Genomic DNA, 26,390 nt, shown 5'->3' on the forward strand with positions numbered 1-26,390 from the left:
TTGGGGCTAATAGAGTATTGGGCTTAAAATCAGGAAGATCCAAGTTCAAATCTAGCCTCAGACACTTACTAGCTGGATGACTGGGCACTTAACCACTGTCTGCCTCAGTTTTCTCAATTGTAAAAGTGGGTATAATATTAGCACCTACCTTGCAGGATTGTTGTGAGAACAAAATGAGATAATATATGTAAAGAGCTTCATGATAACAACAATAATAGCTAGAATTTATATGGTGCTTTAATATCTGCAAAGCAGGGGGCAGCTAGGTGGCGCAGTGGATAAAGCACCCGCCCTAGATTCAGGAAGACCTGAGTTTGAATCTGACCTTAGACACTTACTATCTGGGTGACCCTGGGCAAGTCACTTCACCCTGTTTGCCTCAGTTTCCTCATCTGTAAAATGGGCTGGAGACGGGGCAGCTAGGTGGCGCAGTGGATAGAGCACTGGCCCTGGATTCAGGAGGACCTGAGTTCAAAGCCAGTCTCAGACACTTAACACTTACTAGCTGTGTGACCCTGGGCAAGTCACTTAACTCCAATTGCCTCATTAAAAAAAAAAAGGGCTGGAGAAGGAAATGGCAAACCACTCCAGTATTTCTGCCAAGAAAACCCCAAATGGGGTCACAGAGAGCCAGACTGCTCCTAATGCTGTGCCTTGCATATCCCATCTCTGATACATTCTCCAGTGTAATCTCAGACAAGGGATTTCATTTCCCATGCCTCATCTATAAAATGGGTCTGATGATGTCTGCACTACCTCCTCACATGGCAGCCATGAGGAAAGAGCTCTGAAAACCTTAAGAAGCCTCAGAAACTCAAGTTATTGTTCAAGTAGGAGCTCCACCAACGAATTACTGTCTCCCTCTCCCCTCCCTCCCAGTGTCACAGGGAAGCCCCACCACCACAGCGGAACATGTGCCTACCTTCAAAATCTACACGCCCGTCCCCATTCAGATCCACATCCCGGATGATTTCCTCTATGTCTCGGTGACCCACTTGATGGCCCAGTAGCTTCCTCATGGCCTCCCGGAGCTCATTGGTGCTGATCTCTCCGTCACCATTGGTGTCAAACTGAAGAATGGGCAAGGGGAGAGGAAGAAATACTCACACATCAAAAGGACCAGCGAGGCTTCCCCAAGCTCTGTCTTTGTAGGCTTACTAATCTTCCCTTTCCTCTCTATATCCGGCTGTCCTTTTCATTCTCTAGAATTTTGGCTTATATCTATCCTGATGGACTGGGAAAGAGCATCAAAGTTTTTGTTGATCTATCCTGGGGTTCTGGTGCCTAGAGATGCCCTTAGCCACCTAGAATGTAAGCTCTTTGTGAGTAGGGATTGTTTTCTTTATTCATTCAATTAATTAATTAACTAATTAATTAGTTTTTGCTCTTGTATGCCATCAACTAGCACAATGCCTAGCACATAGTAGGCACTTAATAATTTTGTTGATTGATTAGTTGATTATTTGGGCAGAAATTATGTCTCCCTAGTTGAATGCAAGCTAATTGGTTTTTTGGTTTATTTGGGTTTGTTGGGTTGTGTTTTTTTTTTTTTGTGAGGCAATTGGGTTTAAGTGACTTGCCTAGGGTCACACAGTTAGTAAGTGTCAAGGGTCTGAGGCCAGATTTGAACTCAGATCCTCCTGACTCCAGGCTGGTGCTCTATCCACAAATGCAAGCTCCTTGAAGGCAAGAATAGTCCTATTTTTTCCTGTCTTTGCATACCCAGTACCCAAAACAATACCTAGCACATAGTAGATGCTTGATAAGTGTTAGTTGATTGATTGATCAATTGGTTATTTGGGCAGAAGTTGTGTCTCCCCAGTTGAATGAATGTAAGCTCCTTGAGGGCAAGAACAATTCTATTTGCTTGGTCTTTGTATACCCAGCAAAGCACTTAATGTTTATTAAGTGATTAGTTGATTATTTGGGCAGAAGTTGTGTCTCCCCAATTAAATGTAACCTCCTTGAAGGTAAGAACAGTTCTACCTTTTTTTATCTTTTTATCCCCATCACAGTGCTGCACATAGTAGACTTAATAAGTGGTTTTTGATTGAGTTATGGAATATTAGAAGCTGTGTCTCTCCAGTAGAATTTAAATCCCTTGAGAACAAAAACTATTCTATTTCTTGTCTTTTTATCTTATCACCCAGCACAGTACCAGGCATACAGTAGGTGCCTAATAAGCACTAGACTAATAAACTGATTGGGCATTACTCACCTCTCGGAAGGCATCTCGAAGTTCCTTTACCCCAATCATATCTGCTGTTTCTGCTAGAAGTTTTGGCCCCATCAACTCTACAAAGTCATCAAAATCCACATGGCCTCCCACTGGGAAGAGAGGTAAAGATTGGAATGAAAGACAGTCATCCCCACACAGCTCTGCTTCACTCCTGGGCATAGCCAACCTAGTACTCCCATACTCACAACAGATTATCCTTTGACCTAGAGCTGCAAAATAAATGAGAGACTGTCTCTGGTTCATGACAGAGAGATGAGTCAAGACAATAGATCTGACAGATTTAGATGGATTGATAGATGGGTGAATGGATGCATGGTTGGATGGATAGTTGAGTGAATGGAAGGAAGCATGGATGGTTGGGTAGATGGATGGATGCATAGTTGGGTGGATGGATGGTTTGGGTGGATGGATGGGTGCATAGTTGGGTGGATGGATGGTTGGGTAGATGGATGGATGCATAGTTGGGTGGATGGATGGTTTGGGTGGATGGATGGGTGCATAGTTGGGTGGATGGATGGTTGGGTAGATGGATGGATGCATAGTTGGGTGGATGGATGGTTTGGGTGCATGGATGGCTGGTTCAATATAGTATACCTGGGGGGCAGCTAGGTGGTGCAGTAGATAGAGCACCGGCCCTGGATTCAGGAGGACCTGAGTTCAAATCTGGCCTCAGACCCTTGACACTTACTAGCTGTGTGGCCCTGGGCAAGTCACTTAACTCCAATTGCCTCAAACCCCCCCCAAATATATATATATATATTATATATATATGGCAACAGATTATATATATATATATAGTATACCTGGGTAGATTGAAGAAGACAGGCAAGGAGGTAGAAATTGAAAGACATGGATGGAACTAATGAGGGGAAGGGGGTGACAAAGGAAAAATTGGAAGGGCTGTTTGAGAGGGGACTCACAGTTCATATTGATTTGCTGAGAGAGTTCGATCAGTTCCATCTCTGTAGGCATGTAGCCCATTGTTCTCATACAGTTGCCCAGGTCCCTGCAGTTAATGTAGCCGTCCTTGTCTTTGTCAAATTCTTTGAAGGCTTCTCTTAGTTCTAGGAAAGGGAAGCCAAGAGGGATACTGCTAGTCACCCTGGCCATCAATGACTGGAGAAACAACTTCTGGGAATCAAGAACAGCCCAAGAGCTCAGACCCTTTCCTCCTTATCCTGTTAATTAGGCTATGCCCTGGATTAAGAAAAGTATTCAATGCCATCTTGGACAGTTCTCCCACCCTGAAATCCCTCCCCTCTAGCCCCTCTGAGGCTAACAGAGCCTGGCCCTGGAGCTGTCCAGTCATCCATAGACATTTGTTCCATATCAAGTACCAGATTTCAATGTCTTTTGCTCATTCATCCATCCACCCATTAACATTCATTCATTCATTAGACAAATATTGATTAAGCGCCTACTATGTGCAAGGCACTGTGCTCAGGAGGCCGGGAGCATCTCTGCCTCTCCCCACCAGTGTCCCCACCCAGGCAATCCTGGAGGACCTGGCAGCAGTTTTCACCCAAGGGGCCAAGTTTTACCTTCAATCTCCTCTGGTCGAAGCTCTCTGTCCTGCAACAAGAGAACACTCCCTGTTAGCAGTTGCCAGTGGCCTAGAAGAGCCCACAACAAGGATGCTAGAGTCTCTCGGCTTCCTGGGCCCGAAGAGCCCCAGGATCATGGTGAAGAGGAGAAGAGAGAGAAGTCGGAGAAGGGGAATTTCCGAGACCCCCAAACCCTCCCATGTGATTTCCTTCTCTGAATCACCCAAGAGCCGAGGGCGCATTTCCCAGCCTTCCTCTGGAGGGCTGATGCACAAGACCTCCACCACCACTCCCAGCTCTGCCCCAGGGCCTCCTGCCCAAACAGGTAGGCATGGGGACTGCTGTGACCCTCCTATCCCAGATACTGGGAGGTGGAGCTCCACGGGTTTGCAGGGAACAGAGAGCATCCAGAGGCAAAGCACCTGCAAGGGAAACAGGATGGGGAGAAGAGTCACAACTCAGAGAAAGAAGAGTAGCTCCTCCCCAGGAGAAAGGAGAGAGATGACACAGGACAAGAGATCTGGAATAAGAAGGAACCTCAGGAGCCAGTGAGTCTAATCCCCTCATCTTACAGAAGAAGAAACTGCAGTCCAGAGAGCTCATATAGGATCATAGTCTTAGATAGTTGAAAAGGACCTTAGAGGGCTTCTAGCCCAACTTCCTCATTTTGCAAATGAGGGAACTGAGATCCAGAGAGGCTGTGACTTGTCCAAGGTCACACAGGTAGTGGTAAACTGGGATTCAAACCCAGGTCTTCTGAGTCCACACCTAGATCTCTTTCCACTATAGCATGCTGACTCCTATAAAGAGGAAAGAGCCCAAAATTAGGAGAGAGAAGAGCAAGAAGGAATGGGAAGGGTGGCAGGAGGAAAGAAAAGAGGAGAATGGGAAGTCAAAAGGGTGATGGGATGGTGATAGGTGACAGGGGACTAGAGGAAGGAGGCAGAGGCATGGACAAGCTCAGGGACTGAGGAAATGCACCATAGCCTGGGGGCAGTGCCATCCATGGCCAGGAAGCTTGGAGAGCCAAATCCCTTTTCTCTTGCTCTCTTCTTCAGAGACCCCATCTTCCTTCTAGCCTCCATCTCCACCTGCCCCATCCTCCTATTTAGGATGTCATCAAGGGCAAATGGCCACCTGTCTCCAGTCCTGATGCCTTGAAAGGCAGGACTCCTCCCCACCTGACCACCCAGGGAGTTGTGAAAAATATGGGATGGTGGCAACAGATTCAGCAGAGGAATCCCCACTGCAAAAGACACCAGGAAACTGTGGGGCAGAGATACGATAATATTAGGTAAGATCCCTCTCGCCCAACCCTGGACCAGTGGTACCACCAACTGGATGGGGATAGAACAGAGAGAAGACATCAATACTCTGGGCTTGGGGATGGAGTGGTGGGGTGGGGCGTAGCATTAAAAACCCATACCCTTGGGATAGAGCCCAGGTTTCCATAACATGCAGGTATAAGCATAATGGGGAGGGGGAGGGGGGTAAAGAATGTCTATTCTGGGGCGCTCCATGTAGGGTATTCATGCATGTGTAATGAGCATTTTATCAGGAAGAACATTCTCTGAGCCCTTTACAATCCACAGGGCTATGCACATAGATTTTCGAGGGGACCAACTGGAATACAGGTGAGGTGGGCATAGCCACAACCCAGCCAGGGCAAGGCTGCCCATTCAGCCCAGCATAGGAGGCACAGATGCCTAGTGTGGGGCCCTGGAGGTGATCCATAAGAGGAAATGCTGAGCCATATCTGCAATGGGATTTCTGTCCCTGTAAGAATCATGGACCCCAAACTGCCCACAAGCGGATGAAGACATGAGGGGCATTCTGATGGTGCACACATGCTCACGCTTGGTGGGCCAGCTGAAAATAACCAGCCCATGTCATGATGTTCACTAATGAGTATGATGGACACCTTGGGTTTCCATTTAGGTGAGAGGTAATTGATATGGACTTTGCTTTGAGTACTTGCATCTGTCTGGTAGCAGGCAGGTCTGGAGGGAGATGTTGCTTTCATCTTGGTTCAATCTGGAGTTTCAGAGAGCAAGGAGTGTTTCTGAATAGCAACTTTCCAAGACCCTAAGCTGCAGAGGGGGAGCTGACTTGCATTGGGAAAGAGAATTTCCTCTGTTGGGAGAGCTCTAGACCAATGCCATGACCAGTCCAGGCCCATGTACATGTCAGCTCCCCCAGCAGAATATAAGCTCCCTGGGAACAGGATTGTATTTTTCCCTTTCTTCATGCCCCTTAATGCCAGTGACTTCCCTCTGTAAATTAGCTTAAATTTATACCATGTAGAGCTTCTTTGCACATAGTAGGTTGCATGTTGTCTCCCTCACCCCCACCCCATTTGATCAGATAAGGATCCAATGAGTGATTTTATCTTCAGTCACTTAGCACAGTGCCTAGAACATAGTAGGTGCTTAATAATTGCTTATTCCTTCTCTTCCCTCTATCAATAGGTTGTGAATGCCTTGATTTCAGGGATTGTTTTTTGCCTTTCTTTATGTTTGGCACATAGTAGGTGCTTAGTAATTGCTTATTCCTTCTCTGCCCCCCCCCATCAATAGGCTATGAGCTTCTTGAGACCAGGGACTGTCTTTTGCCTTTCTTTGTACTTGGCACATAGTAGGTGCTTAATAATTGCTTATTCCTTCTCTTCCTCCCCCGCCCCATCATGTACAAAATTAGTTCCTTCATTTGCAAAATGAGCTCCTTGACATCAGGGACTGTCTTTTGCCTCTCTTTGTGCTTGGCACATAGTAGGTACTTGTTGATTATGGCCATCTCTTCTTCACTAATAAGAGGCTGTGGTAGGGAGGGAAAGCTTGTGTATATAACATTAGGACACAGTGATTATGTACTCAAAGTTCAACTTCTTCCCCCACACATACACATTCCCCTGGCCTCAAGTGCTAGAAGGAGCTACCACTGCACATAACTGGATACACAGGGAAATGGAATAAAGGAACAAGCATCATTAAGCACCTACTAAGTGCCACTGTGCTAAGCGCATCACCAATATTATCTCACTTGGAGAGGAACAGGAGGGTGCTAGCCACAGTGTCCATGTGTTCCTTCCTTCTCAGGTTTCCCCAGGGCATCTGGACCAAGGAAACAGTATACCCTTCCAACAGCATGCACCGGGCAGAAGCTGAACCAGCTGGGCATTGATCCCAGTCCTTTGATCTCCTACTGTACTTTGAAGTTTAAAGATGGAGATGAGTCCATGGGCTGCTCTTGGAGTGAGACTAGCCATGTACATAAATATAAGGTATTCCCACATGGGGAGGCAGGGAAGGGGGAAAGGGGAAGGGTTGCATGGAAACTGTGCAAATAATTATAGTAACCCATTTCTCTTTGTTTTTGTTTTTTTTAGTGAGGCAATTGGGGTTAAGTGACTTGCCCAGGGTCACACAGCTAGTAAGTGTTAAGTGTCTGAGGCCGGATTTGAACCCAGGTACTCCTGACTCCAGGGCCAGTGCTCTATCCACTGCGCCACCTAGCTGCCCCGGTAACCCATTTCTCTTTAAAGTTTACAAAAGCACTTGTCTCATAACAACCCCGTGAGGTAGCTGCTAATACTAACTCATGCTTTAAGGTAGTTAGCAAGAGTGTTATTAAACCTGTTTTACAGATAGGGAAACTAAGGCTTAGATTTCTCCCTCCACAGAATGTAAGCTCCTTTAGGGATGAGACAGGTTCAATGTTTTTGTGACCACAGCACCAGGAAGACATGAGTTCAAATCCAACCTCTGACACAAAGTAGCTGTGTGACCGGGCAATTAAGGAGAGTGAGGCAAACAGCAGTTAAGTGACTTGCCTAAGGTCACACAGCTAGTGTATGAGGCTGGATTTAAACTCAGGTCTTCCTGACTCCAGGCTCAGTGCCACCTAGCAGCCCTCTACTCTGTTAAGTACTGGAGATCCAAAGACAAAATAAAACTATCCCTCTTTTCAGAGAATTTATATTCTACTGGGGAGACAATATGTATATGAATAGGGATGTGGACTAGATCCATAATTTAATAGGCATAGGGAATTCCCAGAGTGGAGGAATAGAATAAGCATTTATTAAGCACCTACTATGTGCCAGGCACTGTGCTAAGTGATTTACAAATATTACCTCATTAGATTCTCACAACAACCCCATAAGGTAGGTGTTGTTATTCCTATTTCATAATTAAGGAAAATGAGGCAAACAGAAATTAAGTGACTTGCCCATGGTCACACAGCTAGTGACTGAGGCTGGATTTAAACTCAGGTCTTCCTGACTCCAGACTCAGTGCTGCCGAGTAGCCTCAGAATTAGGGATTAATGCTGGAATAGAGCCAGTATAACATTTGTTGACTGACTGACTTGCCCAAGGTCACCCAGTTAGTTGATGTTGGGAAGTCCCTTCCTATTTACCCAAATAATCAGTGGAGATTTGTAAGCAGATATCATCTCCAGGAGTTACAGCACTGGGTGCTTACTGAATATTTGTGGATGGATGGAAGGATGGAAGGATGGATAAGTGGATGGATGGATGGATGGATGGATGGATGGATGGATGGATGGATGGATGGATGGATGGATGGATGGATGGATGGATGGATGGATGGAAGGATGGATGGAAGGATGGATGGATGGATGGATGGATGGATGGATGGATGGAAGGATGGATGGAAGGATGGATGGATGGATGGATGGAAGGATGGAAGGATGGATGGATGGATGGATGGAAGGATGGAAGGATGGATGGAAGGATGGATGGATGGATGGATGGATGGATGGATGGATGGATGGATGGATGGATGGATGGATGGATGGAAGGATGGGTGGTTGGATGGATGGATGGATGGATGGATGGATGGATGGATGGATGGATGGATGGAAGGATGGATGGATGGATGGATGGATGGATGGATGGATGGATGGATGGATGGATGGATGGATGGATGGATGGAAGGATGGGTGGATGGATGGAAGGATGGGTAGATGGATGGATGGATGGATGGATGGATGGATGGATGGATGGATGGATGGATGGATGGAAGGATGGATGGAAGGATGGGTGGTTGGATGGATGGATGGATGGAAGGATGGATAAATGGATGGATGGATGGATGGATGGATGGATGGATGGATGGATGGATGGATGGATGGATGGATGGATAGTCTTGCCAAAATTCACCCAGCCAGTAAATATTGGAGAGTCATTTCTCCTTTACCCAAATACACACTGGAGACCTGCGGTCAAATGTCTTTGCCAGGGAGTTGTGCACTGAACAAGGGTCTCCATTGCCCAGCAGTCTGTGCAGCTATGTAGGAGGGCGTGATTCAGGTGTACCATGAGGATGGAAGGGGGTGAGGTGGCTAGGTAACTTTGCCAAATGGATTTGAGGCACAGCTGTGTGTATGGAGCTGGTGTGTGCCTGTGGGGCTTAGGGCTCCCCCCTTTTTCCTCTGGAGCCCTGGGTGTTGGCCAGGCGTGACCTCGCCCCACCACCAGGATAACTTACGTACAGGCTGCCTGTTTTCGGCGAAACCCTTGCGCAGGAAGATACAAGCAGGGCCCAGCAGGTTGTGCATGACCGCACAATTCTGAGCTAGCATCATAAGAGGCCCAGGGAACTCGGCAGCCACCAGCCCTTCCTCACTCGTCTGAACGGCTGTATAGCATGTCTTCTCCTCCTGATGGATCTTCAGCCAGCACCAAGCAAATGACACAAGAGAGGAAATTACCTCCCTGGCTCATGGGAGTCCTTCCCTAGGTAGCTCCAATAGGGAGAGAGGCTCTCTCCTCCAGGAAGGGCTGGAAGGCCCGCAGACTCGGAGGATGAGCAGGCCTTGTACAGGCAGGGCAAAGCAGCTTGGTCCTAGTGCCCAGGACTCACAGGGGCAGCTTTCAAGGGGACTTGCACCGAGCCCAAGGGGAGAAGAAAGCTTCCAACCCCTGCCCAAGATAAAGCCAGGTACACCTAGAGAAAATCCATACACACACACACACACACACACACAGAGGTACAACGCACACATCCATGTGCATGTACAGACAGAGAGGAGTGATTCTGTTGCAAGCCCTGAGGGGTGAGCATAGTAACCGGATCTATGATTTTATTGGTATAAGGAACTCCAAGGAAAGGAAGCTTCCTCTACCAGTGCATGTTGGCAGCTTCTCTGTCATTTCTCATCTTAGAGAGTTGCCTAGAACACTGAGGTTAGATGCGTTGTCCGGGTCCACATATGCATGTATGAAATGCAAGACTTGAACCCAGGTCTTTTTGGCTTCAAGACTATATACACACATAGACATATGTATGTCTACATGTGCATATATATGCATACATGTACATAAATGTATAGGCATATATACATGTATGTTCATGTACACATACATATATACACACATGCACTACGTGTCCATGGACAGACAATGGCAACCTTTCATTGAGGGAAGAGGATAAGGACTGTACTCGTGATTTCATTGGTATAAGGAGCTCCCAGGGGAGGAAACACCTCTCCATGCATGCTGGTACCTTCTCATCTTAGAACTGCTCGGGGGCAATGAGAGGTTCGGAGATTTGCCCAGGGTTACACAGCCAGTATGGGTCAGAGGCAGGACCTGAATCCAGGTCTTCCTGGCTCCAAGGCCAGTACTCTGTTCAACAAGCTAGGCTGTATTTTTTCAGCCAAGAGGTCAAGCAATATCTTTCCTGTAATCTCAACAGCACAGTACCTGGGTCTGGAGAATACCCTCCAAAGTTGAGAAGCTTGGCTCCCTACCCCCTTAACCCCTTGATCAAAGGTAGCCTAGTCCCACTTGGCAAGCCCCCCCCCATGATCCTCATACAACCTGGGGCCTAAGAAAGCTGCCACAAATGGACTCAGACCCTTCCTGCCCTGCTTTCCGGATCTTCCGTTGGCCCAGCCCTCCCACTCTTGCTGGCTTCCTCCTTGCTCAGAGCCAGGCCTCAAGGGCCTGTGAGGTTGGAACTTCCAGCTGGCAACAGAGCTTGCCCTTGCCGTATATAGCTGTGCTCCGGGGCCCGGGATGACTCCTTCTCTCCTATCATTCCCATGCAGCTATAAAAAGTCAGAACTGCCCACTGGGCCTTCCCCCTTAGTGCAACAACTTCTAAACACCACGTTCCAGCCGTCCCCAGAATGCTGAGCATCCTCCCAGAAGTCAGATGGGAGAGGCTGGAAGCTGACTTCCACACCCCACGTGAAATCTTCTGCTGGTGGCCTTAATCAGGCTAATTCAGGTACTGAGGATGTGTCCTCATCTTATTGCCCCGAGGTACACTTTCAAACAGAGCCCACCCTGCTCTCCCTGCAGCTAGCGCTTCTGGCTCTGTGGCCCCGAACCAGGCTAAGAAGATACTGCCCCCAACTGAGTCATGGTGCAGCTCAGCTCCCACAGCTAGGGAATGAGATGATTCTTCCCCAAAATACTCTCCACCCTAAACTCCAGCATCATGAGACCAAAGAGGTCCCCAGGCTCGATCCTCCAAATACTTCCTAAGAATGAGTGATGCTATCTCAAGGCAGGGGATGTCCTTCTTTCCCTCCACCCTTACCACAATGCCTGGTAGACAGTAAGTGCTTAATAAACGCTTTACTTATTATCTATCTCAGGGGGTTCTTGAAAATTACGTTTTAAAGGGGGGGTCTGTAAAATTATGCTTTAAAAAATTTTGATAACTACATTTCAGTATAACTGATTTCCTTTATAATCCCATGCAGTCAATTTAATGTAGTTTAAAACATTATTCCCAGGGCAGCTAGGTGGCGCAGTGGATAGAGCACCAGCCCTGGAGTCAGGAGTACCTGGGTTCAGATCTGACCTCAGACACTTAACACTTACTAGCTGTGTGACCCTGGGCAAGTCACTTGACCTCAATTGCCTCACTAAAAAACAAAACAAAACAAAAAAAATATTATTCTAAGAAGAGATCCATAGCTTTCACAACATGCCAAAAAAATGCTGAGAAAAAATAGTTGACTCTGAAACACGGATTCTTTTTCTTTCTTTTTTTCTCTCCTCCTCCCCGTCACATTCCCTTTTCTCCCCTTCTCTCTGTCTCTTCCTTTCTGATTCTGTTTCTCCCTATCTCCCTTCCTCCCAGTCTCTGTCCCTGTCTGTTCCTCTGCATCTATCAGTCTTTCTCTCTGTATGTATGTATATGTGCATATCTATCTATACATACATATATGTATCTATGCATTTACATGGGAGGGGAGAGGGGAAAGAGAAACTATAAGAGGCATCCCAGTAGAATGAAAGATCATTGATACTGAAGTAAGAAGTCTCTCATATTTGTCTTTTTTTGCAGGGCAATGAAGGTTAAGTGACTTGCCCAGGGTCACACAGCTAGTAAGTGTCAAGTGTCTGAGGTCAAATTTGAACTCAGGTCCTCCTGAATCCAGGGCCAGTGCTTTATCCACTGCGCCACCTAGCTGCCCCCAAGTCTCTAATATTTTAATCCTACTTCCAGCAATTACTAACTTATAGGACTTTGGGCAAGTCACATGACTTCTCTGGCCTCAATTTCCTCCAGTGTAAAATAACGACTTTGGACCAGATAGCCTTGGGGGGATCCCTTCTATCTCTAGAGTTTTCTCTCTTAATCCCTGGCCCTGACAGTCTCATAGAGGAAGGGATTCTGACCGGGTTACCGATCAGGTTAGGTGACTAGAGTAAGGGGCAGTAAGTATAGTCATTGCTAACAACCAGAAGCTCTATTTGGCAAGTGTACCCAGGTCAAAGGGAAAGGCATGAAGCTGATTTCCCAAGGGAAGTCCCAAAAGAGTCAGAAGCTTGAGTGCTCTCTCTCTCTCCCCCTCCCTCCCTCCTTTCCTCTCCCTTTCTCGCTCTTTCTCTCTCTTACACACACACACACACACACACACACACACACACACACACACACACACTCCAGTGAGTTCAGCAACTAAAGACAGAAGGGGATAGGGGTGGAGGTGGGGAGCAGTCCTTGAAAGCAGGAGCTGTTTTTGCCTCTTGGCACAAAGCAGGCATCTAATAAATTCATTTATACTTGACCTTCATCCCCCCTGTAATTCCAGCCCCACCCCGCCAGACAAATATCAGCCAAAGTATTAGAGAGGTGAGGGGTGAGAGATCTCCCAAAGCTGATTGTAGGGATCATCCCTAAGGCTTCTTGGCTTCTAAGATCATAGATATTTTTGTAGATGAGGAAACTGTGGGAAAACAGGACGAGAAGTAACTTTCAGGAGTAACTTCCCTGGCTATAATCACATGAGGCTCACAATGTAAACTGAAGTCTTCTGACTTCAAATTCATGCTTATTTCTCTTATACTGAATTATCTCTTGGTTTAAATTTCCGTGAGCCTGGATCAAAAGCGATCCAGACCGGGAGGAGGACATCTGGAGACTCACTCTGCTGGACAGAGAAGCCCCTGAATCTAAGCTAAAGAGGTCAGGTCCTGGAAAGCAGCACTCTCTTCACCTTTGACCTATGTGTATCTACTTTCAAGACCTGGAGGGGAGGGGTGCCCTATTCCTTGATCAATACAGAGATAAGCAAGGTTCTCACAGCAGAGGGGAGGAGACATTTTGACCTAAGGAATAATGGACAGTGGGTCCAAATGGCTAACGTCCATAGTCATGCTCCCGAACTCTAAAATGGAATGAACCCTAAGACATCATTGAATCCAACCCCCTCTTTACATATGAAAAAACTGAGGGGCAGAGTGAGAACATGATTTGTCCAAAGCAGCCGGGCTGGAATGCAAACCCACGGGCCAAAATTGACATCTAACAGAGCCGGATCAGCCCAGCCCAGCCCCTCACCCAGGACGAGTTCTCCACCCCAGAGAGCCACAGTTTCCCACAGACTCTCTCTCTGTCTCTGGCAGTAAAACAGGCTCTGTCATGGACTAGCAATGAGAAAGTATTATTCCTCCCTTCCCAGGAAGTGACCTTCTGGCCCAATGCTATGGAATATCAGTAACACTCAATTTCTCAACTTCAACGAGACTACTGCTCTTGGTCCTCAGCCCTGCACCCACCCTGCTCCTTTGTGCTCCCTCCTTGGGCAATTCAAAGATCTCTAAAGATGGAAGACACCGTGGAAGGCCAGGGAGACCAAAGCCCTCCTTTTACACAGAGGAGAAAACTGAGGCTCAATGCCCGAGGTCACAGAGATAGTAAGGAGCAGTGTCTTCCCTCAGGAAGCCTATCCAGTCTGTATCTTGTTTGCCCATAGTTGTTTACCTGTTGTCTCCCCATTAGATTAGGAGTGCTATGAGAACAAGGACTTTTGACTCTCTTCATATTCCCCAGCACTTAGCATAGTGCCTGGTACACACTTAATAAAAAGCTCGTTGAACGACTGACAGCAGAGCTAAGATTCAGCTGAGATAAACTTCTTCCAGAAGTAGTATTTCCCCCCAAAACACTTTGGGGTGCTTTATTTGCCCTCTTCTACATCTCAGTAGGTACAAGCCATATTATGGAAACTTTTCTGGGTTGCCCTGAGGTTACTTCCCATCCTACTTCCATCTCTTCCCATTGGGAGGTACAGTAAATAGGGCACAAGGTTTGAAGTCAAGAAGACCAGAATTCAAATCCTGCCTCAGATACTTATGAGCCGTGGGATTCTGGACATGTCACTTAACTGCTGTCTGCCTCAGTTTCCTCATCTACAGAATGATGAGGTGGGGCTGGAGGCCTCTAAAGTATCTTCCAACCCTAAGTCTATGATCCGATGAGACTTCTCCTTTCATCTTCTGCCCACTCTCCCCCTTCTCCAGAGCTGAAAAAAGGGAAGATGGAGTGGAGCAGGCAGGGGAGGGTAGAACCACGACAGGTTCTGATTTCTCATTCAGGGCCCAGAATGATTCTGCCCTGCTGTGTTTGATTTCATTTCAAATCAGACTGACTGTGAGCCTGGGGCGAGGGGCCGGCTCTTCCATGGGCTAGGACACAGCTTCTGATTCCTAGCACCAAGATGATGACAGGCTGAGGAGCGAGGAGGGGGAGGGAAGGAGGGCTTAAGGAAAACAATCAGTCCGCCAAGGGAGCCAGAGGAAGAGGGAAGATTAAGAGGGGTTTGATGTGAGCTGCTTAGCTAAATAAGGAACACCAGGGACAGAGATACTTGCAAATATAAGCCTGAAAAAAAAAGAGCCCATCAAACCAATTGTGGTAAGACGAAAAGGGAGAGGGCAGGAAATATAGGGGGAGGGGGCATGCCCCTTTAAATGAGCCCAGGAAATGAAAACCTCAGATTTGCACACAAAACAATTTGGCCATGGTTATTTGCTTTACTAAAGGATGTGATTTCTTGTTAGACTGAACTTCCCTAGAACATCTAAACTGAACCAATTTCCAGAAATTGATTTCCCTTCTACCTTTAAAGAACATAGCTACTGGGGCAGCTAGATGGCGCAGTGGTTAAAGCACCGGCCCTGGATTCAGGAGTACCTGAGTTCAAATCCGGCCTCAGACACTTGACACTTACTAGCTGTGTGACCCTGGGCAAGTCACTTAACCCCCATTGCCTGCAAAAAAAAAAAAAAAAGAACATAGGTACTGTGTCTGTATGGGGATCGTGGGATTTAGAGTTGGAAGGGTACTCAGAGACCGCCTAGTCTAGTCCCTTGTCTTTACAGATGGGGAAACTGAGGACCACAGAGGGGAAGTGACTTGCCCAAGATCACAGAGGCAGTAAGAAGCAAAGATTCAAACTGAGGACCTGGGGCTCTAAATCCTGAGTTCCTTTGAGTCCACCGGACTGTATGGGCCCTGGCCTAGCCTCAGAAGGACTTGGCTCAGAGCCTGATTACTTGAGAGCTCCAGGCCTGGCTTGAGCCCATGGCTAAGGTTCGTTGTCCACATCCAGCTGCTTTAGGTGGCCGTGTAAGTTACTTCCAACCTCACTCTTTTCAAGAATGGGAATAGAACCAAAAGGGGAAAAGCCGAGACCCAAGACCTATAGACCCGCCATGCTGAGATGACCCACCCAGCTCATGGCTATGGGTCTGGAAGGGACCCTTAGGGATCAGCGAGTTCAGCCCCATCATTTTGCAGATTAAGATACTGAGGCCCGAGAAAGAGGAGGCGCCTTTGTCCAAAATGGCAGCATTATTAATAAAATGATTAATTACCCAGAAATGATGCCTTGAGAACTTTTTAAACATCACACGTTTGAACCTAGGTTCTCTCCAAACCCAGCACTGCCTCCTCCACTCTACCTGTGTGCTTGAGAGAAGGGTTTACACCGAAGAAAAAAACAATTCCCTTACTCAACACAACACCTATGGAGCGATCGGGTGTTTCAAAACACAACAAGGGAGGCCAGGAAAAATATGTACAGACCCTCTCATCCCCGCAGCATGCGCACCCATGCCAAAGCAGGTTTTGACATCTGCCGGCTAGAACATGCACGTACAAAGATATTATCCAGAAACCCAAACAAGGAGGTGTGTTTAGACCCTAGCAGCCAGTTCCCTCCTATGTGTCTACATGCACAGAATCATGAACACAAACACACTCTCTTCTGAGGCTTAAGTTCTGTGGCTGAGCATACACTAAGAGACAAAAAGGCTTCCAAAGGAAGTTTGGGGGGGGGGAGGAGAACAGGGGCTAAGACCCTCCTCCCTCCACATTCCATCTCTCCTTAGCCTCTGATGTGGCCAGCTGTGGTACCCCCTGGGTCTCCTCAACTCTACACCTACCTTTCTGGAGAGGTTTCTCAGTGGAGACTTCACACAGTTGCCCATAATATGCTGAGACTGCCTCCCCAGGACACTTGATCACAAGGGACTGCTAGAGGTACCAGAATCCATGAAGGAGATTCTTTGGGGTGGCGGGGGACCAAGTGGTCACAGCCAGCCCTCCCAGCCTCCTGCTCCGACTTGGCCAAGCCTCTTCCCACAGGGGCTCACTTAGGTAGTCTCCTGCGCCTGCTCCTTCTCCCTTCTCTTCTCAAAATCCTCTCTCTCTCTCTCTCTCTCTCTCTCTCTCTCTCTCTCTCTCTCTCTCTCTCTCTCTCTCTCTCTCTCTCCCCTCCCTCCCTCCCCCTTTTCTCTCTCACTCTTTGTCTCTCTCTTTCCTCTCTTTGTCTCTCTCCCTACTCTTTTCTCTCTTTATCCCTGTATTTTCTCCTTTCTTTCTCTCTTCCCCTATCCCCTCCTCTTCTCTATCTCTCTTTTTCTCTCCCTTTCTCTCCTTTTCTTTGTCTCTGTCTCTTTCCCTTTTCTCTTCTACCCGTTATCTTCTCCTTTCTTCTCTCCCTTTGTCTCTCTGTCTCTTCCTCTCTTTGTCTCCCTGTTTCCCTGTCTTTCTTGTCTTTCTCCTTTCTCTCTTCTATCCTTGCATCTTCTTTCTCTCCTCTCTTCCCCCCTTTTTCTCTCTCCTCTTTATCTCCTTTTCCCTCTTCCTCTTTGTTTCTATCTCTCCCTGTCACTCCCCTTTTCTCTCTCTCCCTCTCCTTATCTTTTTTCCTCTTCCTTTGTCTCTGTCTCTCCCCTTCTCCCTCTCCCCCTTCTCTCTCTCCCCTTCTCTCTCTCTCTCTCTCTCTCTCTCTCTCTCTCTCTCTCTCTCTCTCTCTCTCTCTCTCCCCCTCTCTGTCCCCCTCCTCCTCTCTCCCCCTGTTCCTGCTCTCTGATTTGTGCTTTTCTGAAGGCTGGGGTTTTTTGGGGTTTTTGTGTTTTACTTTCTGTACACTTTCTTGATGTGATCGAAAGGGAGGAGGGAGGGGTGAGCTGAAAAAAAAAATCACTGAGTGAGAGCAGCAAAAGCTGGAGAAGGTGGATGGATAATATACATCAGATTAATGCTGCATCCCGTCCCCTCCCCCTCTCCCCCTCTCCCCCTCTCCCCCCCACCAATCTGCAGGGAGATTGTCTCTGTGGTGGGGATGTGGAATGGCAGCTGCAGATGGGAATTAGGACAGCAGTGCTACTGGGAGCCTCGGGAATCTGGCTAGTTTAGGTCCCTACTGCCCCCAAAGCCAACATATCACCCAGTTTCTGAGCTTGTACATGCACGCACAACAACACAAGCATCCATGCACACAGAAGAAGATTAGGAGCCCTGCAATGAGCTGTGAGCTCATTAGAGGCAAAGGCTGGTGACTCTTCCCAGTGACCTCTTCATGGTAGATCTCAGGTCGTGTGTCTCCAAGTCCAGTTTTCTTCCTTCCCTCTTAATCACATTCCTTTGGTTTGGCTTTTGTTCATACTATATAGCCAGAAAGTAAAGCCAAATTATCCATGGGTCCCAGTGGCAACCAAGGAGAACACAGGGGTGTTTCAGGGTGATTGTTGCAGGCAAAGAGGCTGAAGCTGGGTCCACTACCATCCAAGAATCTTCCTGGGAATCCTGAGGAGTTGACTGCTGCTGGAGCCCACTTACTCTTCATATTAGACTGCTCAGGTCTAGCTTTGATGGAGATGGGGGTTTGGGTTGGTAAGCTACCTAGCCCCAATCCTCTCAGGTTTTGTTTCAAGCAGTCGAGTCAACCCTTTGGCTGATTCCAAAGCAATGTTAGGTCCCATAATGCCACAGAGCCAGGTCGAGGTTAGATGAGTAAATCATCTGCCTGCCTTAGCAAGAAAGCCTAAAGGTTGTAGGAAAACTTCCAGCTTCTCTGGATCCCAGCTCCCATGCACTAGAGGCCATAATGTTTCATGGTAGGTTTTCTAAGCTGTTTCTAAGCAGTTCTCCAAGGACTTAGCACCTCAAGATGAATGGGATTGGTTGGAATTCTACCTGCTGTCCCAGAGGGCCAGGAAGGGGAGGCAAGCAAGCCTCTGATGTCCTTGGCCCTGGAGCCCCAAAGGCCCTGGAGGGTAGGGACCAACTGTCATCAGCTAAGAGCAGGAGCTGCGAGGCAGTGAGTGAGATGCCCGCTGTGATTTCTCAGAGGCCCTGCCACCCCGGAAACTGGTCCAGGAAGGGCGATGCCCCCACCCCCACCCCTACTGCCTCTCCAGAATCCACTGGCAGCTGAGTGGGCAGTGAAGAGGCAGCTCTGTCCCTGTCACAGCAGAGACATTAATCAAGAGAGTGACTGAGCTCTGATGTCTCAGCCATCCCCTGAGAGGGGGGAGGCGCTAGGTTGCCCGAACAGAAAAAGGAGGAGCCTGGCTGAATTAGAAACTGAAAGGCCCTCGATGAGAGAGGAAAGCTTCCCTAGTGGTTGAAAGTCCCAAGGATGAGAGGAGAGCTGAGAGGACCACACAGACAGCTTCTTTGTATTTCCTCTCCACCACTCCCTCAGACTGGATGAGGGAACCAAGCAGGGAAGAAACACCTGGCAGGAAAGGCAGGCCGGGGAGGAACTGAAGGTCCCCTGAGTTGAAGCTTTTACAGGATTTAGGACGGAAAGGATCCTGGAGGCCCCATCATTTCACCTATGACAACACCAGCCTTGGTTCATTTTGCTCCGTCAGAAGCTCACCTATTGTAAACTGCTCTGCAAATTTAACGAGACAATGAGATGCTAGTTATTATTATAGTTACGGAAGAGACTTGCCCAAGGTCTCACAGGTGGCATGGAACAGAGCCAAAAATCTGAAAACAGGGCCTCAATCCCAAATCCAGTGCCTGGCACATAGTAGGCGCTTAATAAGTGTCTATTGATCGACACATAGTAGGCCCTTAATAAGTGTCTATTGATTGACACTTTGTCTATTGCCAAATTGTACATTCTGTGCTTTATTCAGTCTAAACTAGCATAAGGCTTTGAACTCAGGAAGTGCTTAATAATTATTATCAATGAGACTAGAGACATGGCCATTCACAAAGTTAGAGAAAGAGATCTTAGGTTCAACTCTTTGTACTTACGGCAGCGAATCCAAGATCCGTCTTACCTTGTCATTGAGGTAGGGAGGAAGTGGTTCCAAGTTCATACTTTAAAGTTAGTACTGGATGTGATTTCAGAGGCCACTGAGTCTGACCCTCTCATTTTACAGAGGGGGAAACTGAAGCCCAGGGAAATCATAAACTCCCAGAGCTATCACTGAAAAGGACCTCAGAAGCCATCTTGTTCAACCCCTTCACTTTACAAATGAGGAAACTGAGGTCCAGAGACATCACAGAACTGGAAGTCAATTTAGTTCCCAGCTTCTTAAACTGTGGGTCATGATCCCATATGGGATAACTGAAGTTGGGAGTCACAAAAATCTGGCAACAGTAAAAGGTTGGGTGTACCTATTTTATATACCTATATACCAGGGTCATGTAAAAATTTCTCGGGCAAAAGGGGTTTTCAAATAAAAAAAAGTTTAAGAAGTTCTGATATAGCTCAACTTCTTCATTTTACTGAGGAGGAAGGTAAGGTCCAAAGAGATTAAATGATTTTCCCAAGGTCACTCAGCCAGTAAGAGGCAGGGTCAGGATTTGAACTCAGATCTTCTGACTGCCAGTTCAAGCTCTTGAAGGCTATGCCAGTAGAACAAACGCTGGGACAGATTCCACCTCCCGTTGACAGACTGTGCCTGTTGACTGAGGGTCAACCTAGGGAAGCACTTATGAAAGGTAAATTCTTGAACTATGGTGTCCCGTGAAACAAAAAAATACTTAAGCTGCACAGTCCCCTTAGACATCTGCAAGGGAATTTCAGAAAACGGATTTGGACTCTGAGGGTCTAGGTTCAAATCCTGACTCTGCCACTTACTAGCAGTATGATTTTAGACAAATCACTTAAATTCCTTGAGCAGAGACAGCTTGGCAGAGTGAGTGGAAAGTCATCCTATAAGTCAGGAAAAGCTGGGTTCAAACCCAAAGCAAAAAAGTAAAATATAAGTAATTTCTGGGGACAGTTAGGAGGCGCAGTGGATAGAGCACTGGCCCTGGATTCAGGAGGACCTGAGTTCAAATCCAGCCTCAGACACTTGACACTTACTAGCTGTGTGACCCTGGGCAAGTCACTTAACCCCAATTGCCTAAAAAAAAAAATTCTAAAAAACAAACAAACAAACAAACAAACAAACCCAAGGCAGATTGCACGTGGTTCTATGACTCTGGGTACATCACTTAAGCCCTTAGCGGCCCAGGTAACTCTAACACTATAAACTGCAGACCAGGTAGTGAGGTCTCCAGTGGAAGAGAGGGTTTTCCCACAAGAAGTTTTCTATGATGCTTAAATCACATCACTCTTTTTTTTTCTTCAGTCCTGTCTGACTCTGTGATCTCAGTAGGGTTTTCTTGGCAAAGATACTAGAGTGGTTTGGCATTTCTTTCTCCAGCTCACTGGACAGATGAGGAAACTGAGGCAAACAGGACGAAGTGACTTGCCCAGGGTCTCACAGCTAGTGTCTGAGACCACATTTGAACTCAGAAAGATGTCTATCTCCAGTCCCAGTGCTCTATGCACTATGGCGCCACCTAGCTGCCCTAAAATCACAGACCCAAAAAAGGGGGCTGAGGGTCCTGAGAATTGTAGTGTTTTCATTAAATTGTTTTGTTTTGCTTAAACCCTAAGGTGTATTTTGTAGAGGGGAAAAGGTGACTAGACTCTGGCAGCCTGCCTGAGAGTAAACATGCTGCCTGCGTTCAGCAGCTTTTCAGTTCCCAAGCTCTGCCCTCATCCCACAAGGCTGTTCCAGTGTGAGCATGCTGTCCTCCTCCTCAGGGCCCACGGCTCACCTCGGTTACAATCATCAGAATCCTCTTTGGCCCTCCCAGACCAGCCACACTGCAGTAGCTCCTGCCCCCTGGAGGCCAGACCTGAGGCAGACACCCATTCACTGACCTTGGGGGAAGTACCTCTGTCCTTGGGGAAAAGAGGGGCCCAGTGCCAACTGACTCAAGCACAAAATGGCCAGTCGTGCACTTTGGAGGCTGCCCTGCAGAAGAAACCCTACAGAACAGCCAAGCCTCCTCCATAAAGGAGTAATGAAGGGGAGAAAGAGACCCAGGTGACCTCGTGCTCCCCAGAATTACTCTGTGTGTGTGTGTGTGTGTGTGTGTGTGTGTGTGTGTGTGTCTGTGTGTGTGTGTGTGTGTGTGAGAGAGAGAGAGAGAGAGAGAGAGAGAGGGAGAGCACCGGCCCTGGAGTCAGGAGTACCTGAGTTCAAATCCGGCCTCAGATACTTAACACTTACTAGCTGTGTGACCCTGGGCAAGTCACTTAACCCCAATTGCCTCACCCCCTCCAAAAAAAAAAAGAAATGATGAGAGAGAGTGTGAAAGGTGGCTTTATAAGGCAAGAGGAGAATTACAAATTATAGAACTGAAGGGGACCCTCATCTCATGTTCTTTCTTATTTTACAGATGAAGAAAAAAGAAGTAGATCATGTGCCCAAGGTAACAGAGCTAAGCCTAAAGCTGAGTCTCCTAGTCTATTATGCTGATGGTACTCACACCACAGAATCCTAGAGTTAGAGCTTGAAAAGACCTTGGGGTCACCTGGTGCAACTCTCTATTTTTTTTTTTTTTTGCGGGGCAATGAGGGTTAAGTGACTTGGCCAGGGTCACACATCTAGTAAGTGTCAAGTGTCTGAGGCCGGATTTGAACTCAGGTACTCCTGAATCCAGGGCCGATGCTTTATCCACTGCGCCACCTAGCTGCCCCCCCCCCCCCCGCAACTCTCTAATTTTACCGATGAGGAAACTAAGCCTCCAGATTACACAACTAATAAATATCTGAGGCAGGATTTGAACTCAGTCCTTTCTTACTCCAGATCCAGCATTCTGTGCACTGTGTGTATTGAATAAAATGTAATTCAATTTACTTCAAATAGTTAAGGGAAAGGATAGATTTTTAGCTGAGGGGGAAGGGTCATCCTTCCTGGCCAGCTGTGACAATAAGTAGCCATTAAATGTAAGGAACATTAGAAATGAATAATTGGATCAGAGAGATTAGAAGGATAAACCCACTACTGATTAGGAAGGAGATTGGCCTTCCCCTGATCCACCCTAGCCACTATCTCTAGAGCCTGAATGTAAAACCAGCCCCATTGGAGGTAGTGGGAGGAAGAAGGGAATAAGTGTTTGCTATGTACCAGGCTCTAAGCTAATAAGTGCTTTACAAATATCATCTCATTTGATCCTCACAACACCCTGTGAGATGGGTGCTGTTATTTTCCCAACATACAGCTGAGTAAACTGAAGGTGAGTTATCAACTTGCCCAGTTACTGAGTATCTGAGACAGCATTTGAACTCAGTGCCTTTCTAACTCCAGCCTCAGAGCACTATCCACTGCATCCCACAGCTGCCTCTGCCTCATTCCCAAGGAAGGCTAGGGGAGATGTAGCAGTAATACAGAAGGAGCTACGTAGATTCTTCTACCCATTATGGGTCATTGTTTACAAGGATTATCGAAGTGAAGGTGTTTGTTTCTGTGCTGCAGTGGGATGTGTATCATAGAGTAATTAGCACCTCAATTCTCCAAGGAGGGCAAGTTTTCACAGAGCCATAGATTAAGAGCTGGAAGGAACCTCAGAAGACCATCAACTTCAAGTGCCTTTTACAGTTAGGGAAGGGGACTGGCCTAGGGTCCCTGGGTCTGAAGTGAGATTTGAACCAGGGTCTTCTTGACTCCAAGCCCAGTGCTCTGTTCCCCATTAGAGGGTAGGCATAGAGAGAGAGCAATGATCTCAATGGGGTAGGGAGCTCCCTGATTCTGCATCCTTCCAGGGCCACATCCTCACATCTTGGCCCTGGGATCTTAACACAATGATACACTGATATCATGGTCTTTCCCCAGCCTCCCCCTCATGGGATTATTCATAGTTAACATATTTTTATTTGTTTTAGATATTTCCACAGTTACATTTTTTTTTTTTTAGTGAGGCAATTGGGGTTAAGTGACTTGCCGAGGGTCACACAGCTAGTAAGTGTCAAGTGTCTGAGGCCGGATTTGAACTCAGGTACTCCTGACTCCAGGCTGGTGCTCTATCCACTGCGCCACCTGGCTGCCCCCCCAGTTACGTTTTAATCTGACTCATGCCCCACTCTCGAGCAAGGTCAATTCTGTATCTACTATACCACACTATATTTTCATTTTACAGATGGGTAAATTGAGACCTACAAATGTAAAGAGATAGCTAGCTGTATCAGGAAGACCTGAGTTCAAATCTAGATTAAAACACTTCCTAGCTGTGTGACTCTGAGCAAGTCACTTTCTTTCAGCTTCAGTCTTCCTCACCTGTAATACGGATATAATAATAGCACCTATGGCCCAGGGTTGTTGTGAGGATAAAATGAAATAATATTTGTAAGCACATTGAAACCCAAAGGGCTAGCTATTACTATCGTTATTATTAACAACAATAATAAAGCGATATCATATATATCATAATTTAATGCCTGTGCCCGGATGGGAAGCCCAGATCTTCTAGACTTGAAGGTCAGTGCTCTTTCTACCACATCAAGTCACCTCTCCAGAGGTACCCTGAACTGGCCCTTGACTAGGCACCAACCCTGGCATGATTTCACTTTCCCAAAGTATTTTCATTGTCAGCCCTTCATTTCAACCCCTGGCTCTGTACTCATGAAGAGGTAAAAGGGAGGGGTTGAAGTTAAAAGCCTCCATCAGCATCCCACCTCCCAACCAGAATCCATAGAGTTAGATTTGATAGTGCATTTTTCGTTACTTTATTCACCAAGGCACAATTTTATCTAAATCAGACTTTGCTGGGCCCCTGATCCATCCATGGAGACTGAGAGACTGCCAGCACAAATAGAGGTTAGGAAAGAATAAATGCTCCCCTTATGACAGGGGTCAAGAGAGTCTGGCACAAACAAACAATTTTTCTTTCTATAAAAAAGAGTCTTTGCATTCTCCCCAGGGTGTAAACCCCAAATTAACTGGACTTTGAAGACAAAGCCCACAGCCCCGTTAGCCAGAGAGGCTCCCAGAGGGAGGTATTAAATATTTGATGGGACGCTCTTGCTTCACTGATTCCAGTGACCTTAGTGGCATTTCAGAAAGGTTGTGAGGGTACTGGGCTGAATTAATCTGTTCATTTACAGGCTAAGAACGCAGAGAGCAGACCATGAACACACAGCTGAGCTTCTCTGAACAGCCACTGTAGAATTCCATGTCAATAAACAGGCCAGCACTGATAGCAATGGTGTCAACTATGGCCAGCAGAGAACTGAACAACAAGGGAGTTCTGGGATTCTGTATCCTTGGTCAGACACATCCTCACATTGTGGCCCTGAGGTCCTAACTTCCAGATGCACTGATATCACAGCCTGCAAACTGCCCCCCCCACCCTTACAAACTTGCTTTACACTGACACGTTAATTAACTGCGGCATGGTTCTCCCTGGAGCCATCCCATTACCACACAAGCTTTCATAGCCTGACCTCAAGATCACCATCCCAGAGAGCCATTTGCAGCCATATGACACAAAGAACTCCTTGAAAAAATAGATCAACACACCACTGCACTACCAAGCCAAGTGATGGGCCACTGCTGCAATCTGGGAAAATGTGTTACTGCATTAATGTCAGACCTCTGCAATAATCAGCTGCTGCATCATAGCATTTGGAGAAGTGTTGTGCAATAACACGACACAACCCACTGTCCCAGCGGTCCTCCCATATGTCATAGAACCTGAACCTAGGAAGCTGAAACTAACCCATTTGGTTTAGCTTAAATGAAGCCATTAGGACTCTCAAGACAAAGCCTACTCTCAAACCACTCTATACGGTTTATTCAAGCTCCGGTGAATACACTCCCAGGCAGGATGCTATCAGATGACTGCATTGCAACCTTCTCCTGACTGTAGCAGCATCCTATCTCACTACTGCACCAGTGAGAGTTTTGTCTGAATCAAACTCAAAGGATTGAAAAAAAGACCCCAATAAACATTTTAAAAAGAAAGCTGAAGGATCGCTGGGGGGGGGGGGCGGGGAGTTAGTTGAGTTGCTCATCTCTCCCCCGGCACCTCACTCTCATCTTTTGTCCCCCACTGCACCCTGCTAATGCTGGAAGTGCATTTTCAAAAGAAAGAAACCTTTCTGACTGGTACTCCTGATCAGAGACTTGAGGATGATTGAGGCGACCTCTCAAGGGCCTTTCCAAGCCCGGTTTGGATTCAGTGTTGCCACATGCCGCTTCAAAACCACTGACCTAACTGCAGTCCCAATGGGAAGTCCAAAATGCCGACTGCAGAACTCAGCAGTTCATTCAATACTTCACTATATACAGACCCTCCATCATTTCTTGACAGTTTCCAAGCCTAGGCTTCTGGCTTCCCCTTAGGTTACCCTATAAGTGTCACCACAGCCCCCTTCACCGCTATAGTACCCACTTATTGCCACCTCCCTTCAGAGCCCACATTCCTGGGTACTCGTGCAGACTTCCCACTTCCCTTCTCTCTCCCTAGCTGAATTTGGCCTGGCTATCCATGCCTTTCAGTGCTCATTGCCATCTGAGACTGCGACGACAAATTCTAACTCGGTCTAAGTTGCTGTTTGCCCTTGACTCTTTTCCCTTGACCTGCCCCCCCCACACACACACACACTTAGTTTCCAAGCTGATTCAAACTCTCGTGTCACGATAGCGTGGGGTGGGCGGGCAGGGCAGAAGGACTGGAACCCCTTCCTCCAGCTGAGTTTACTCCGCCCTGCCCAGGACGGCGCCTCAGAACCTAAGTCCCCCACAG

At 47.2% G+C, this 26,390-nt stretch overlaps 2 protein-coding genes across 2 annotated transcripts in view; both read right to left on the reverse strand.

The window, feature by feature from the left end:
* LOC122755448 (calcium-binding protein 1-like) overlaps nucleotides 1-26,390 on the reverse strand; it is a 30,527-nt gene that overhangs the window by 2,781 nt on the left and 1,356 nt on the right. Inside the window, 4 exon segments of the mRNA XM_044003921.1 lie at nucleotides 923-1,070; nucleotides 2,219-2,328; nucleotides 3,160-3,303; nucleotides 3,781-3,811. Coding sequence (XP_043859856.1) covers nucleotides 923-1,070; nucleotides 2,219-2,328; nucleotides 3,160-3,303; nucleotides 3,781-3,811 — 433 coding nt within the window.
* Nucleotides 8,880-16,763, reverse strand: LOC122755457 (calcium-binding protein 1-like). The gene is made up of 2 exons (XM_044003933.1): nucleotides 16,499-16,763; nucleotides 8,880-9,474 (listed from the first exon to the last, which is right to left on the reverse strand). Exons 1-2 carry the CDS (start codon nucleotides 16,541-16,543, stop codon nucleotides 9,148-9,150), a joined length of 372 nt encoding a protein of 123 aa, XP_043859868.1. The 5' UTR covers nucleotides 16,544-16,763; the 3' UTR covers nucleotides 8,880-9,147.

The sequence above is a fragment of the Dromiciops gliroides genome, chromosome 1 (assembly GCF_019393635.1).
Source record: "Dromiciops gliroides isolate mDroGli1 chromosome 1, mDroGli1.pri, whole genome shotgun sequence".
NCBI classification, from domain to species: Eukaryota; Metazoa; Chordata; class Mammalia; order Microbiotheria; family Microbiotheriidae; genus Dromiciops; species Dromiciops gliroides.

Excerpts from the sequence above, each read along its gene's own strand:
- LOC122755457 (XM_044003933.1), bottom strand. The coding sequence starts at position 16,543 with ATGGGCAACTGTGTGAAGTCTCCACTGAGAAACCTCTCCAGAAAG. Across the intron at positions 9,475-16,498 it reads TGAGAAACCTCTCCAGAAAG|ATCCATCAGGAGGAGAAGAC; the intron begins GTAGGTGTAGAG and ends TGCTGGCTGAAG.